The sequence below is a fragment of the Fusarium musae genome, chromosome 6 (genome assembly GCF_019915245.1).
Source record: "Fusarium musae strain F31 chromosome 6, whole genome shotgun sequence".
NCBI classification, from domain to species: Eukaryota; Fungi; Ascomycota; class Sordariomycetes; order Hypocreales; family Nectriaceae; genus Fusarium; species Fusarium musae.
In genome coordinates, this window is record NC_058392.1 from 1,287,227 (window position 1) to 1,304,211 (window position 16,985).

A 16,985-nucleotide genomic window follows, 5' to 3' on the forward strand; every position below is an offset into this window, starting at 1 on the left:
AGCTGAATTTGGGTCCACATCTCGCTATGGCTCACCTTTCCGTCGAAGCGGCTCAGCTCGATCCCCTAGCAGGCATTTCCTTCATCGTATTTTTCTTTGCTTTCTTTTAATTTGCACGGACGTTTGCTCTGGTCTTTTGAGTCTGCTCCTACCTGTTGGAGATAGCTTCTGGGGAGGCAACAGGGGGGGCATTTCAGGAGTTATGTTGCTGGTAAAGCTAGTCTCAACACCATGTCGCGAACGACAAGCCTGTTACGGATAGCAGCCCACGTTGGCCGAGGATCGTGGTGCAGTGGCAGATGGAACAGTGGGAGTTACCGGCCTACGTTAAGGTCAGCTCCGGTGTCCTACTGGTCGACTTGGTGGATGGAACAGGAGCTTCATTGGGGCGAACAAGTTGACACAAGTTGCTACAACCTTCAAAGACACTGCGTTGATGCGGCAGCTGACATGACACTCCCATCATGAAGCTCAAGGTTTGGAAATCGGGTATTGACGAAACTCCCCAGCAAAGGATACATGGTTGATGAGCCAGCATTCTCAACCGCCGGGTTGAGCAGTCCTGCATCTTACGTACATCCATCCACCCCTTCATTCGTTTCTTGATCGCACATTAGGTAGTCTACAAATTCAGTCTGTTTATTTGGAAATTGTCCCTGAACTTGAGATCGATGCGTCATGTCGTTTGTTATTAGTCATCCGTAGCCTTTAAAGAGCAGACTCGAATGGTTGTACGAGGAACCGTCTTCCCGATCACAAAGTCTTTTGGATGGTCACATGTGTGAAATGCGTGCCTCGCAGGCTACGGATCTCGCTATCTCGAGCGGCAACAAGGATGACAGGATCTAATTGCATAGCAGGCCAGTAGACATTGGAGAAACAGAGAAGTGAAGATGTACAACGTTTCATGTAGCCAGCCATCATTCCAGGAATAGTCTTCAGTTTCTGATAGTGGATTTGACTGAGCAACTCCATGTAACACAACACAGGAGAGCATAAGGCAAGTGCCATATTGAGTTTTACGTTGATTGCCGTACCTTGCAGGAGTCGGAAGGTGTGTGTACATCATCACGGGTGTCGAAATCTGTAGTGTGACTCTGGAATCCCAAGGAGAAGCTTGGCCACGCGATCGATCCCTTCTTTGGCCTATGTTGACGATTGGATCTCAAGTGATCATGCTTGCATGTCGACACCCACAAAACAAAGCCTAAACCGGGCCAAAAGTCGATAGTGATCTACGAAACCAAGCATTAACCCCACATTTACCTTGCTTACAGCCAGCCAGTTCCAGATCCTCAATCTCACCTGCCCACCATCCTACCTGTAACCTACCTTCCTCCCTTGCCTGTCGTGAGCTTTGCGCACACTCGAGGTTGCCCTTTTTAGACTTGCAGCGGGACCCTTGTTCTTGTCTCTTCAGGTAGTTTCTTAAGTTAGTTGGCTCCTCTCTCACCACTTCTCTTCTTCATCCTTGTAAAGATCTTTGACTTTTTTTTTTTCTTTTTTTTTTGACAACGGGACCTGAATGTCGTGTGCTTTGCAACGGCGGCATCGACTTCAGTAACCAAATCCATGACTGCACCATCAACGAAAACATCGACTTCCCAACCCAAATTACCGTCTTCTTCCGCCTCATCCACCATGACCCCCTCTTCTATTGACCTCTTGTATCTCACGTTCAACTGTGCCAAGAACCTTCTTGACATCCCCGTCTTCGGCAGCCATTTGCAAACCGCCTTTCGTCAAAACGCAACTGGTTTACCAGAGGTTGTTGTTCTGTAAGCTGCGATCCTCTTCGTCTCTTCCGAAGGCGATCAGGTTACCAAAGCCATCGATACGCTGCTAGCCTGGACAGTCATGGAACTCTAGACATGATCAGCACAAGGTCTACATAGAGCACCGGAATATCTTGTACTGATTCATGTTCTGTTCGCAGCTCGTTACAAGAGGTGGCACCCTTGGCGTACTCCTTCATTGGTGGTTACTTCTTGAACCCGTACCTCTCACGATACGAACAAGCCATCAATATCGCCGCTCAACACATAATCGATGATCTATCGAGCCGAAATAGCGAGACTGTTAACACTGCGCCCACCGCCCTCCCCTCGAAGCCATACACACTTGTGCGAGGCAAAAATGTGGGCTACACCGCCCTACTGCTCTTCGCTCGCGAGCCTTCGAGGCTAAAGAATATTCAAGAGGCGGAAGTCGGATTTGGGGCCGCTGAGATAGGGAACAAGGGCGCTGTCGGTCTACGCATGCTTTATGAAGCTGATGGTGGCTCATCTGAGCTTACCTTTGTCGCAACACACCTGGCGGCTATGGAATGGAACTTACCCCGGCGTAACGCCAATTGGGCTGCTATAATGCGTGGTATGGCTTTTGAAAACCCAGAAGTGGTTGTGAATAGCTACAAGACCTCCGTCACCCCATCTCCAGCCTCAACACCACCTGCCGAGGACGAGCCCGAGCGTGCGCGCCTCCTCGATAATGAACACAACGAGCAACACTTACAACTTCAACAAAAGTTGCACAACATCTCCGTTTTCAGGCCCTCATCGTTTCTCTTTGTTGCCGGTGATCTAAATTATAGAATATCCACCACGTCCCCGCCGCCTTCCGCTACATTCCCCAGTCTAGACCCGGATTCGGAGAACTACTATCCAGATTTTTTCCGCCTCGATCAGCTTACTCGTGAACGTAACGCTGGTCGCACTTTACATGGGCTATCAGAGCACGAGGTGCGCTTCCCGCCGACTTACAAGTACGATGTGCTACCACCACGACCTGGCACGCGAGAGCCTGAGCTTGACGTGCCCTGGAAATTTGCGGTTCATCGCTATCCAAGTTGGACAGATCGGATCCTTTTTCTCGATGTACCTTCATGGCTCAAAAAAGGGAATAGCCAGGACCCCAAACTCAACGTTCGTGCTTATGACTGTCTTCCAGTACTGCGTATGAGCGACCATCGTCCAGTGTACCTACGTATCGACGTGCCCCTCATTTCACCGAGTGATATGGCCCCGCCGTCAGACCTGGACTGCGGTGTAAGCAAGGACCCTCGGGCCCGACTCCCTATGGAAATTGACCCAGAGGCCTGGGAGCGCCGGGCCGCCGCACGCCGTAAGGAGGTCATGGCAGGCTGGAGCATGTACCTCTGGAGTACTAAGGAGGGTGCCTGTATCCTAGCCACAGTACTCGCTTTTGGTGCAGGTTTGTACTGGCTGCACCGGCGGTTCTGAGCCACACTTTTACTGCATTGTTCTCTCTGGTCTCGGGGGGATGCGAAAACATAATTACAAGAAAACCCAGCATCTTCAAGCATCCTAGGGCTCGGTGGGAGGTGTCTTATACTATGCTTGTGACGCTAGACTGCGTGTCTGTCGCTATATCCCATTACTCACTTCACTATTTGCTGGTCGATACAGCTCATTCAGGTAGCATATGGCAGCAGGCAAAGCACTCAAACATCATGTATGCAAAGACCTAGTATTGTGTTAGTTTCGCAGCTTGCAAGCAAAGGCAAATAGCGTTAACAAATAAATTTATTGAACAAGAAATGAGGTATTTGCATTATCCTTCACTGTCTCGCCGCACATTTCGCGGCGCAGAGAGGAGCGAGCATCGGGCGTACGGGTAATATAAAGCTTCAGGTGCTATGACAGCCTATACAACTCTGATGTCATGGGCTAAACCATTCGCTTGCACAAGGAAAAATTACATAAAAAGCAATGGAGTTTGAATGAATATTGGATACCAAGGACTAGTGTAGTATAGTATCTCCTATCTCCTATCTCCCCGTCGAAGTCATTATTCGTAGTGAAACGCTGTTCCCCAGGCATTGGTCATAAAGGCTTAAGAGAAGTGCTGATTTAAGAACCGATATTCCTGGCGCTGAATCGTAATTCATCATTGTGTTCATGTTCATTCTGAAGGGTCGTTTGGGCACCATGTATGCGTGCGCGTATTGGAGTGGAGTCTGGCTGCCGAGTAATTATCATGTATTGAGTGGATGTTTGGCATGGCCAGACACGTCGGCACCCCCATCTTCCGATCCAGGTGGGTGGGTGGTTCGTGATTAGAAGTCAGCAAAGTAAGGGTCATATTTCTCCGCCATCTCGCGGCCATAAGGCTCGCGAGATCCGTCATCCTCGGGGTAGATGTCGAAGCATTGTGCATCGCCGGGATATCGTATCGGGGGCTGGATTGGGCCCTTTTGTCGACGGTTGAAAATGTCATCCCAGTTGGTGTCATGGAAGAAAGGGTGGGATTTCACACGCGCTGCACCGCCGCTTATATTACCAAGTCGCCGAGAACGATCGACGGTGCAGAAGGACCGTATTATATCCTTGGCTTCTTCTGATAAGGGGGGGTCTTGGGGAAAGACAACCGGCTTTTCTAGGATCCTGCAGGAACATAGTCAACTTGCCATCCTCATACATCTGTCGAACAGTTACCCACTGCTTGTAGATCTCGATGGGGTTCTGATGCCAGAAGGGAGGATACCCCGTCAAGAATTCATATATTAGAATACCCAGTGCCCACCAGTCAACTGCGCCTGTGTGACCTTTGTTTTGGATGACTTCGGGGGCGAGATACTCAGGTGTTCCGCACAAGGTGTATGTCTCGACGGGGCGGTTATCCTCACGGTAGCCGAGTCGCTTGGCAAAGCCAAAATCGACAAGCTTGATGTGGCCCTCTTGATCCAGAAGCAGGTTTTCAGGTTTAAGGTCTCGGTAGGCAATACCTCCTTGCTGCTCATGCAAGTACTCCAAAACAAGAACAATCTCGGCGGCGTAGAAGCGTGCGACAGGTTCTTCGAAGCGTCGTAACTTTCTAAGATATGTGAACAACTCTCCGCCTGGAACGTAGTCGAGCAGCATATAGAGCGAATCTTGGTCGGAAAAGGAGGCTATTAGGTTTGTGATGAAAGGATGGCCTGCGACATCAGCGAGAATAGCGCGTTCGTGTCGGACATGATCGACTTGTTTAAGGCGGATGACTTCCGGTTTCCGCAGAATCTTGAGGGCGTAGACTTCAGGGTTGAGTTGATGGTCAAGGGGGATATGCGCAGTTGCGGCGGGACGGACGAGGCAGACCCGAGCAAATGTTCCTTTTTCGAGGGGTCAGAAGCGGAATGCCTAGAAGTCTACAAGACATTGACATACCTGTCCCTAGTGTGCGAACTCGTCTGAAGTCGCGAAGATTGAATTTTCGGGTTTGCGGTAATGGACTTGGCGTGGGAGATGTTGGTCCATTCGGAGCATCTTGGGTATGTGAGTGAGAGTTTGCGGAATGCGAGGGCGCAGAGATTCCCGATGAAGATGGTAGGCCACCAGCGTGTGAGGGCGCAACAGTCGCAGCCATAGCTTTATCGTCCTGAAGTCCCGTGATATGATCGCGGCAGCAGAGAGGTGAAGAGAGTGGCAAAGGGGGAGAAGTCAATGGGAATCGATTATTGACTAGGGTTGAGGCGCGAGCCCATAACAACCCGGGACCAATCCTGCCAGAAATCCGGTCGATATGGCCAGTAAATTGGAGGCAATTCGAAAAGCGAGGGGGCCTCTAGCATACGCTGAGTTGTTTGCCGTTGTCGCCTGTGGTTGTGATTTTGTCACGCGGTCAGTTGGGGGGTTCTAGAGCAAGTCTGGCTCGGTTCTCCTGACGATGCGGAGACGATGGATAACGGAGTGATGCGGCGTCCTCAGGTCCGGCCCGTTATTCTAAGTGGCAACCTCAAGGACCGAGATTCAGACTGAGCGCAAAGGTTCGATCAAGAAATGGGCCAAGGTTGTTGACAGCGGGTTTGGAACCAAAAGTGAGGCTGAGGAAGAGGAAGAGGTGAGACTCTTGAGGCGGATGGGAAAAGGCGGCGGAAGGTGGGCAATGCACGAGCGAGATGAGATAGTGATGAAGATGGAGGCAGAATGAGAAGCTAAAAAAATGAACGGCTTTGACGTGATGTTTATGTGCCTTGCCTAGCCTATGAACTAGACTACTATAGTAAACAGCCAATGCAGCGTGAGTGCCTATTCAGGATTAAGACGAGGGCGTCCCCATGAAACGGTGAGTGAAGGAGCGCCATCGGATGTCATGGATATGTATGCTCGGCTGGGGGCCGAAGAAGGGCCAACAATATGACACGAGTATCTGAAAGAAGGCCGTCGCATGTGGTGAATAAAAGAGGTCATATAGACTTCAGAACCATGACCGATATTCCATTGGTATCTATTTCTTCCTGAATTGATGATCTTTTTACCTGTGTCCAAGGCGCCATCTCCATGAAAATAAAACCCCAGGTGCAATTGAAAATACATTGTCATCTGTCTGGCCTTCAGCCTCCTATCAACTGCGATCTATTGTAGATACAGCGGAGCACATAAAGTGGACTCGGCGGCGGGGGTCCAGGATCTATTATGACGCAAAATGTGGGTGACGGGGAACTTGAGAAGTCACCCAGAGATATACCCTTTTGGCGATCGACAAGTTGTCAGTGGTGGTGTCGTCGAGCTTATGGCTTCTGCTATTTGACGTAAAGGAGGGTTATATTGCATAATCGGAGACGAATACCACTCTCACTCGTTCCCCTTATCTCTTACAGTCACAGCCTCGCTCTGAAGTGTTCGTATGATTCACGTTCAAGGCTGGGGAGTGTAGCCCAGACACTTCAACTAGGTATCTCACCTGTTCCATGGATGTTGACCGAATATCTACAGTACCTACAATTAACACAAAAGCCTACCTAACTTAAATCGAAATCCACTTGCGTCATCTGCCGCCGGCTCTTGCTCCCAATCTGCCGGATCCTAGAGTGAGATCCTTGAAACTGGAATGTCACTTCGAGACATGCCATCCCCACGCTCTCAATTTCTCCTTTCCATTCTATGCAGTCCATCCACGTCAGATCTCAGACGCGGGAGATAACGGGCTGCTCTGGGCAGGTCTGGGTATGTCGGCAGCACCGCCAAGCACTTATACGTACCACTCACTAAGGTAGGTATGCAGCATTGGGTCTTTGAGCAGGATGTGCAGAGATAGCGCTTAATTCAGTGCTGGGTGGCAGTTGGATGTTTTGGCCTATTACCAGTAGTCCAGGTCGGCAACGAAACTACCTACCAAAGCCGGCTGGGAAACCCGTTTTCTGCCAGATGATATATTTAAGCTTTGGGACCTGGGGATGGCCTCAATCATAACTAGACCTAGCTTCGTACAACTCTCAAGGTTTGTCCTTTGCCTACCTGGTCACTAGTGGCACAGCATGTCTTGACGTTCACATATGGCAGTTTTCAGCTAGCTTACTAGCGTTGTAAAGAGTAAACTGTCCAAGGCTGAGAACCTAGGTTGTCATTCAAGCTCGACGATACGGTCTACATATGTACCTAACGCCTTTGCATTCGTTGACAATTGCCCGCGAGATTCAGCTTGTAGCCAATAAGTTTGTTGGATAACCCTGATCAGACTCTATTATAGGGCATATGTTACCTTGATCATCCTTGGACCCAGTGATGAATCTGCACCTCCCAATATATTCTGGCTTAGATCATTTCTTCCAAGGCAACCTAAGTCGAGTCACGCATCACGAAGTCTTTCGGGTGTGACTACATAACCAAAGCAGGAATAACAGTTTATCAGAGATGCCAGTATAGGTACATATTATTGTACTTGGTTACTACACTCTACCTTATGTAATACTTCTCTACAGCCTCGTCTAGTAGAACTCGAGCAAGATGAAAAGCGGCCTTGCTCCTCCAGGCACCCTGATCATGCAGCCTCGGAGTATGGGAAATCTGTGGCCCTCCCAGCTGCCACATATAGCAACAGTGACGGCTTTCCAGCCTAAAGAGGCATTGGGACACTAGCAGTGCTTAATACCAACCAGTGGAGTCGCTGTAATGAAACGGACCACCTTGTGTTTAGTTCTATTGAAGCTATGTAGAGTGTAAGACCTTTAGAATAAATACAGGACCTACCTAGAGCTTCTCTTGACATGGATCTATAAAGAATTATAACGCTACAGGGTAAGTAAACTCGATACCTTGTCCAATTCACTTACTCCACTTGAGCCACAGGTTAAGCCACACTATTCTCGAATACTTCAACTATGCTCTAAATGGACAGGAAAACTCCCTGGGCTACTTAACCCGGGAGCCCTAGGGAGCCCCCTAGTAGCGGCTCTTGGGCGAGGAATGCTCTGAGGTTCCCTGGCCAGTAGCTGATGGCCCAACTCCCATATCTGGAGACTTGACGCAGCTTGGACCCCATCCATCTCCGCTGACCTCAGGTTTCCTCTCCATAACTTAAGCTGTCTTCATCCTTCGTCCAGCCCCGATACTCAAATCCTACCGTCTGTTCTGTACTATCGCATATCTAGTCTCTTGTACTCTGCCAGATAATTGCAAACGGCCTTGCTTTCTCACACTCGTTCTGTGTCTCCTACTCCCAGCCTTTATTCTTTCAGCTCAGCCGCATACTCCCTGTCGAACCGCATCCCCCTCGTCATGCGCCGCTGACCGAAATCATGTTCTCAAACTTGACCAACATTGTCCAGAAAGCACAGCAGCTTATTGACCCTACCCAGGGACTCAATCTTTCCAGCTCCGATCGCAATCCTTCCAAGTCGTCCCTATTCCAAAGTCAATTCCGCCTCCCTGCCTCCCAGACACCCCTCTACGAGATCAACGCCGAGCTTACTATTCCACCTTCCAACGCGACACACGGCGATAAGGATCAAGAGAGAGGATGGCATTATGCTGGAAAATTGCATCTATCAGAGAATTTTATGTGCTTCTCAACAACTCCTACTAGCTTTGTCCAATCCGCCAGTACTTCCACGTCGACCGCTTTCACTGGTCAGACACATGGCGGAGGCCCCAGCGGCAACGGCTTCACATTTCCATTATGTGCTATACGAAGGGTTGAGCGCCTGAATAGCCAAAACTTTCAGGTATGGTCCATACTGGCGAGACGCTCATGCGTATTACTTAAACTGACCTTACCATGTTCTAGTTCGCGCTGGCTCTAACCACCTGGAATGGTCTTCTCGCCGACACTCCTAAAGACAAGGACTTGAAGGACAAAAAGGACTTAAGAGAGCAACGTATTACAATCCATCTGGCCGGGACCAGGCAGTCTTGCGAGCGTTTTTGCGATGGCCTCAAAAAAGGCCTAAGGGCAGGAGTTGGTAATGTTGCCAAACTACGACGAGTCGCTGCTGAGTGCTATTCTGAGCATCTCCTTAGGACCGAGGATAGGAAAAATGCCTCCCCACCAGATGCTGGCCTAGGAATGCTCTTCCGATATCCCGGCGACCCAAAAAAGCTACGGGACAGGGCGAAAATGCGCCTCTGGGCTGAGTATCTACGTGACAATGGTCGAAACTTTACCTTGATCCGCCAACCCACTTTCCACAAGCTCATTCGCGTTGGTCTGCCGAACCGGCTCAGAGGCGAGATTTGGGAACTCACATCTGGCTCGGTTTATTTACGCCTGGAAAATCCAGCACTTTATACCGATACTCTGGCAAAGTTTGAAGGCCAAGAGTCGCTTGCTATCGACGAGATCGAGAAGGACCTCAACCGAAGTCTTCCAGAGTATCCAGGCTTCCAAAGCGAGGATGGAATCAACCGCCTACGCCGGGTATTAACTGCTTACAGCTGGGTCAATACCGAGGTCGGATATTGCCAAGCCATGAATATTGTCGTGGCCGCATTATTGATTTACATGTCTGAAGCTCAGGCTTTCTTTCTCCTCTCAGCCCTTTGCGACAGACTCGTGCCCGGGTATTACTCCACGACCATGTATGGAACCCTCCTTGATCAGAAGGTATTTGAGTCCCTGGTGGAAAGGACAATGCCCATACTCTGGGATCATCTTGTCAAAAGCGACGTGCAATTGTCTGTCGTCTCGCTCCCTTGGTTTCTGTCACTTTACATCAACTCGATGCCCCTTGTCTTTGCCTTTCGTGTCCTGGACGTTTTCTTTGTCGAGGGGCCAAAGGTACTGTTTCAGGTAGGCTTGGCAATCTTGCGTATCAATGGCGAGGAGTTGCTTGATGCGGCGGATGACGGAGCTTTCATTTCAGTTCTGAAGGCTTACTTTGTCCGCTTGGATGAGTCGGCTCATCCCAAGTCTGAAAATCCCAAGTTGCGTGCCGTAACCCGATTCCAGGAACTGATGGTCGTGGCCTTCAAGGAGTTCGCAGGAATAACTCACAGCAGTATCACCGAGCTGCGTTTGAAGAATAAGGACGCTGTCCTCAATAATATTGAGAACTTTGCCAAGAGGACTGCTATTCGCAATCTGGGTCCCGAAAGCAAATTGTTAAGTACTGATGAGCTTGGTTCACTATATGATCGGTTCTACAATATCCTATACGAACGCCAGCAGAGGGACCATATGATTCAACAAGAGAAATTGCGGCGAGCGAAGTCAAGCAGGATGCGGGCATCCGAGATTTTCGCAACTCATCACGACGAAGTTGAAAAGGGACGCGTTGGGTTAGGGCCAAGTACAAGTCTCATGGACTACGATGCATTCCGCGAATTTCTTGCAAGCATGTCAAAATGGGCTATATCAGATTCACCAGGTGCGACAAAGTATAGCAGTTATGACGACCGTCAAAATATGTTTCACAGCGCCAGGCGGCCATCTGAAATAATGTCGCCCTGGGGTGGAGGACCGGAGCCTGCTGATCACGAATTTTTGCAACGTTTATTCAAGAAATGGGATGTGGATGACAGCTCTGCCCTGACTCTTCAGAACGTTGTTACAGGTCTAGCGCAGATCAAAGGGAAACGTGACATTATGGGCACTATTACATACTTCTTCGAGTTATATGACGACGATAAGGACGGCAAGGTTGACCGTGAAGGCATCTTACGGATCTCAGAAGCTTTGCTATTTCTGTCTCGTCGGGGTCTAGAGGGCACATTGAGTCCTGGAACTTCCAGTGCCCTAGAAAGTGATTCAGCAAGTGGGCATGAATCACAAGCTAGCTTACCACCTGGTATATCGACTAACGAGAGGTTCCTGGGAAGTGTGAGTGCTTTTATAAGGCGGTGCTTCGAGTACGCAGATCCAGCTAGCGGGCATAATGACACGGCCTCGGCAAAACTAGATGATGGCGACTCGAGAGATGCGTTTGCTATAGGTGATGAGGATGAGGATGAGGAAGATGAAGAAGATCTTTTGGGCCCCGAATCTCCGACCGGAACCCCGACAAAGGCTAAGAAACCCACCCTCTCATCAGAGAGCTCTCTCAGCACTGCTGACAACCACGATGCGGCACGACGTAGGGTCTCGAAAGCCAAATCTGAGGCAGCAAACGCGGCGCTAGATCCTGCGCATCCTCTGCACCTTACATTACCAACCTTCCGCATGGTTGTTCTCGCGGATGAGTTGCTAGAACAATTCTTTGAGTCGTCTTTCCCAGCCTCTTTCCACATCATCGAGGGGCTGCCCAACACGGCATCGTCAGCATCATCTCTTACAACATTCTCCAGCCTTGGGTTTGGAGCTAGACCTCCTATGCCCCCACCTGTTGGCCCTCAAGGAGCAGGCCGTGGCTTACGCGGCGTGCTTGATAACATCGTCACGGACGGAATGCGTGTCGCCACTGAGGTCAGAAGACGCATGGAGGAGGCTCAAAAGGAACTTGAGAAGAACGCTCTACCTGGACAGCGACCTGAAGAGGATGAAGAAGATGACGATGATCTCGGAGTTGAAGTCGGCGTGAGAAAGGGACCTTCAGGTAGCAGCACCGACATCGAACAACGATCCGTGAGGAGCTCGGACCGGGATTTATTAGATGGGGCAGATGCAGAGGCTGGCGCACTAAGCAAACCTCAAGAACAAAGTTTACTCGACGTGAACCCCAACGAAGGCAGGCCCCGTGCTGGTACCGCGACTTCGACAGGGTCGACTGGAGGATCGGCAGTGGTAGAGTTTGAAGGATAGAGCTGTGATGTTAGTGCCATAAAATGGCCTTGTAAACAACGAAATGAAATGTCCATGGTTCATGTTGTCAACCATGTCCACATCATGTAGAGCGTTCCTTTCACGCAGGTTGAATGACCACAACAGAACTATTGGGAGGGTGAAATTGGCGTAACCTGCAATGAGCTTCAATATGGGCTGGTAGAGGGCAGAGCTTCACAGTTTTCAGATGTGGCCAAACAAGAAGTCTTCGATATTTGTATCTACGAGCACGGGTATTCATGGCTACTAGAGATACGAAAATTATAGTAAGTAACTCAATAAGCCTCGGCTTGTAATTCTCTAGGTGATTACATGTCTCTCTAAGTGGGAAATTTGTTCAACACGCCTTTGCTGTTTGGCATACCTAGTCACTTTTGATACCAAGGGGATAGGTGGTAGAGGAAGAGATTAGCAACCGACCAACATATCTTACCAAGAGCTGAGCTTATGACATAGCTGGCATTGTATGGGGATTTTCGATGAGTGCCAACTTAGCATCGACCAGACCAGAGGCCAAGCTCAGCGTAGAAAGGACATTTTAATCAGCACTTCAAGGGCCCAAGGAAGCATAAATGGTTAATCCTTTGTGGAAGTGAACTAGTAGATTACTAGCATGGCATTAGGTCTTGATATCAAAATTACTCTTCGCCATATAAGGGTAACACATGTAGTGCCATATGAGAAGGTTAGATTGACTGTGGACGAGAGATATTGATGTCGATCATTCTATTGATATCCGTGAAATATCTAGGGGCGTATATACTGATATAGAATTACCTTACTTATAGTAGCACCTACCTTACCTCGTGTACAGAGGGTACAAGAATGATGCTTAAGAACCTTAGATAGTGCGACATGCCCCGCTATCTAAGAATGACATCATCAACGTGGTCGATAGGCATGTAATCAACGGCCTTGAGTACTCCCCTCAGATGACTTTATTAGTCGCAGGAGAGGAGTCTTGTCTACGACCTAGTTAACCAAATTTGAGAGTAAACACAGTCCCCGCAAACAATACTTTCAAACTATCAGCCGCTACCGCAACCATTGGGACCGCTATACAAACAAGAGGAATCCGATTGATACACTCACCTCGTCATGGCCGTCATACTCATCGTAGGAGCTACTCGTGGCTTGGGAGCCAGCCTCACCAAGAAATACGCCGAAAAGAGCGAAAACATCGTCTATGGTACAACCAGATCATCCGAGGGACCGAAAGATTCACCCTCAGGAGTCAAATGGCTTTCCGATATCGACCTCATGCAATCTAACGCTGGTCAGAAGCTGGCCAGTCTGCTAGACCCAGCTCAGCCAATCGACTCGGTGGTGAGTAGCATTTCCAATTGCTGCATTACGACAATAGTCGATGTTTCACGAGACTAAAGAACAAGGAAAGATCATAACGGCCGGTTACTTCGCTACAGAAGACCTTAGCTTAGACAAAGGTCCGAAGTGGGAGGAAGAGCAGCGGATGTATACGACCAGCTCCATTGCCCCCGTCTTTATCGTTCACCAGCTCATCCACAAAGGTCTCTTGCGCAAGGGTTCCAAAGTGGTGCTTGTATCTTCTGAATCTGGCAGCATCACTCTACGACATCCAAAGGAAGGGGGTGGGAACTACGCTCATCACGCAAGTAAGGCGGCTCTCAACATGGTTGGTAAGCTGCTTAGCTTGGATCTTAAGGACCAGGGCGTCATTGTCAGCATCGTGCACCCAGGCTTTATGCGAACTGAAATGACAAAAGGCGTAGGGTTCGACAAGTTCTGGGATGATGGTGGAGGTGAGATCTCGCGAGCACTTACTATATAACATATATGCTGTTGTGGAAGCTAACAGGAGTTTAATCAACTAGCTGTGACACCAGACAAGGCGGCGGCGAGTCTCATCAACTGGATTGACAGTCTTGATATCAGCAAAACAGGAGAATACTGGGCACCGCGAGGACCTCGTGAGTAGCTTCCATAACGATTTGCGCCGTGGCATGCCAATGGAGTGCTGACTAATGATTATCTGCTTGATTAGGGGATATTGGGACTGCTGAGGTTGTTCTGGGCGAAGATTTAGCTACACCACTGCATCTACCCTGGTAAAGCAAAAAGTAACTGCTCGAGTATAGAGAGTATCAACATTGTTTTACCGCCAACGGCTGGACTGAAGCTGTTGTTTGACGAATGAGTGGATATTACGGAACGGAAATTACTGTAATTTTACCTATCGATAATGTGCTTCGAAGCAACGTACCCCGTACAATTCTTCCTTCTATGTAGACGAAGCAAGCCTAGGTACCTTAGGCAAGCTATCGTCTTTGCGCATAGCGGATGACGAAATTGAAGATTGTGGGGTTGGGGGAATCAGGGTCCTTACGTACCTAGCAATGGACTAGCACAGTCACGATACTACTACATCAGGTCTGGCTGCAATAATTAACCTAGCTTGGCAGATCATTAGTTAGGAACTTATGATCATCATACAGAATTACATTTGAAATGGTGTCCAGTGTTTTGTCGCGTTTGCGCGTTACGCAAGTGAGTGGTTCCGTCTTCTCATATGATTGGGATCGGCCGCAGGTTTTTACTGTAGGCGCTGTCCCACCACAAAGAATGAGCTGCATGCTTGATTGCGACCAAATGTCATCACGATGGATCCAGCTGTCTACGTCGAGGTTCGCATCATTCACCCGTTCGGACGGGAGATTGCTCAAGATTTGCTTGCAACAGGAAACTTACAGTCCATGCATTCTTCATGCTACTCCAGGTATGAGTTGCAGATATAGTAGGATAGATGGTGGCTCCATTATATAGCACGTGGTCATGATCCCTAGCCAAGACACCAGCCAAGTCCGGGTATTGTAATTAGAATGCTACTATTCAGGTTCAGTCTGGACCGGGCTCGATCAAGCTTCTGACTGACAAGGTCAAGGAAATGTGGAATGAAAGAATACGAGGCTGGGTTTCTGAGCGTTTGCTTTGTGTTGCGTCTCTTACTGCTCTTGTTGTGAATAGGCGCCTATGTTTGGTGTAGCTGCTCTGCAGAAGGGCTTGACTGACATCAGGATTAGCGAGACATTGTCTGATATCTCGACTGAGCAACTTGCCTGGTATACAAGATCTCAACGGCCGGGTTGCATGGTAAGACACCCCTGAAGTTGACAAAGAAGACGAAAAAGGAGACTGATGAAAAGTAAATTTGAGCCATCATCGATAATCGGGGCTCTTGTTAGTTGTGGAGTTTGACTTCTTTGGCGTCAGGGGCAGGGGCATGGCGTTTTGCGACCTGTGGAGAAGAGACGGCCTTGTCATTGGCTGTGCGAGGCTTAGTGATTGTTTAAGGGGTAGGGTGACCCGGGCTTGTGTTCGGCCGACAGCCACTAGGAAATGACAGTGCAGTCTGGATACATGCGAGCTTCCCGGGCAAGGTAAGGAAGCAATGCTAGGGATACAATGATGCTGATGCTGATGTAGGTGAGTGAATCCCTTAGTTTCCAAATCCATTGTTCGATCGTAGACATGCACAGGTCCCACGCAAGAGTCAGGTAAATCAGACGGAGTTCTGGGCGTCCTCAGAACACGGCATGGCTGGGACGAGGCCTATGTGGGCTTGGCCAGCCAGGGCATCCATAAGCCAGGTCGAACAATCTGGGTCCAGGTACATAGTCAAACTTGCTAGTGAAAGCCTGCCCGATGTCTACGATCCAAGTCAGCTGCCGCCACCTTCTCGAATCAGGACCCGGTACTTGAAAGTTTAGGGACATGGGTGATGAAGCTAGAAGTTACAAAAAGTACATAGATTTTTAAAACTCAATGCTTTCAGTCCATGCTTCGACATACCTATAACATGCTGATGATGGGGATAGGTTTTGGTAACTGCCGATACCTAGCTAGTTATGTAGGAGCCGTTGCAGTTGTCGGGTGCCGTTGAAATAAGGCTGTTGTGAAGTCTCAAACTGAACGATGCAAGACTGGGCAGGGAAATGTTAAATCACAGCCACAGGCACAAATGTCCGTAGCTCAAGTCAGACCTTGTAGGTACCGCTACCTTACTTTTGCTAATTAGATCGGAAGCTGGACCAAGCTCGATTCAGCTCAGCCAAGGTTGACGAGACTGGCACTGAGTTGCTCTCTCCCCAGCCCGTACAAACGACTGATTCTTTCCCCGTCTGACCACGTTCACCGACTTGCTTCAGCAGCCCAGACGTACATACTGTAGAGCTAGGTACCTACCTTGACCACCTACCTAGGTATCTTATACCCTACCTGCCTAGACCTGGTTTCCCCATTCGTTCTGGTCCGTACTTACCCGGCCGAGCTTCTCAGAAGGCTCCTCATGCCTCCATCTTTCTCCCTCTCCATTGAACGTTTTTGATCTTCTTTCACCCTCAATTCTACACAGCGTTCACTTTTCTGGCTTGTGGCTCTAAGTTGCCTCGAGCGCTCCTTTCTTCTTCCTTTCCTCCTTCTCCTCTGTCATCCCATTCAATGACACGGCCAACACAACTCAGGTAGAGATTGGCATCCCATTCCTTTCATCATAGCACCACTGTTATACAACACCGAGAACCTCACGAACCCTGGCAACGCAACAAACCCTTCAACAAAACCGAATTAAGGCAGCATATCGCTCACGCAGTATCCATCGTCCACCTTCTATCCTTCACTCGCCTCTGATCGCTGCTGAGCCTTTCCGAAGCTTGACCCCGGAACCTCTGATCTCAATCTCAAGGCCAATTCACATCTGGATTCCACCAGCCGACGGAGCGACCTGTCACCAACAATAGCCCGTCTTCGCTCGCTGTCACCGTCGATCACAGCTCAACAAATACAGCTACTTGGTCTCTCTAATTGCAAGCAATTGAATATCCTGTTTACAGGACTAAAAGCTAACGACACTGCTTGAAAAGTGATCCTTTCTGGACCCTGATTTTATCTTCTTATTGTCCTCCACCCTTGTCTGGGAACATCGTGTACGACCCAGTGGTCAACGACCCCTGCCAGTCCCGCATCTGAAGGCC

The 16,985-nt window shown here is 49.2% G+C and overlaps 4 protein-coding genes across 4 annotated transcripts; 3 read left to right on the forward strand and 1 right to left on the reverse strand.

Moving 5' to 3' along the window:
* Positions 1–1,641: 1,641 nt before the first annotated feature.
* Positions 1,642–3,242, forward strand: J7337_008284 (uncharacterized protein; the record flags this gene model as incomplete). Its single annotated transcript, XM_044825905.1, has 2 exons — positions 1,642–1,778; positions 1,937–3,242. 2 exons carry the CDS (start codon positions 1,642–1,644, stop codon positions 3,240–3,242), a joined length of 1,443 nt encoding a protein of 480 aa, XP_044678822.1.
* An 836-nt stretch (positions 3,243–4,078) lies between these two features.
* Positions 4,079–5,367, reverse strand: J7337_008285 (uncharacterized protein; the record flags this gene model as incomplete). The annotated part of the gene is made up of 3 exons (XM_044825906.1): positions 4,079–4,406; positions 4,441–5,113; positions 5,169–5,367. The coding sequence occupies 3 exons, from the start codon at positions 5,365–5,367 to the stop codon at positions 4,079–4,081; spliced, it is 1,200 nt and encodes a 399-aa protein (XP_044678823.1).
* A 3,151-nt stretch (positions 5,368–8,518) lies between these two features.
* J7337_008286 (uncharacterized protein) lies at positions 8,519–11,955 on the forward strand (the record flags this gene model as incomplete). Its single annotated transcript, XM_044825907.1, has 2 exons — positions 8,519–8,944; positions 9,007–11,955. The coding sequence occupies 2 exons, from the start codon at positions 8,519–8,521 to the stop codon at positions 11,953–11,955; spliced, it is 3,375 nt and encodes a 1,124-aa protein (XP_044678824.1).
* A 1,119-nt stretch (positions 11,956–13,074) lies between these two features.
* On the forward strand, positions 13,075–13,933 carry J7337_008287 (uncharacterized protein; the record flags this gene model as incomplete). The annotated part of the gene is made up of 3 exons (XM_044825908.1): positions 13,075–13,302; positions 13,340–13,757; positions 13,830–13,933. The coding sequence occupies 3 exons, from the start codon at positions 13,075–13,077 to the stop codon at positions 13,931–13,933; spliced, it is 750 nt and encodes a 249-aa protein (XP_044678825.1).
* Positions 13,934–16,985: the final 3,052 nt, after the last annotated feature.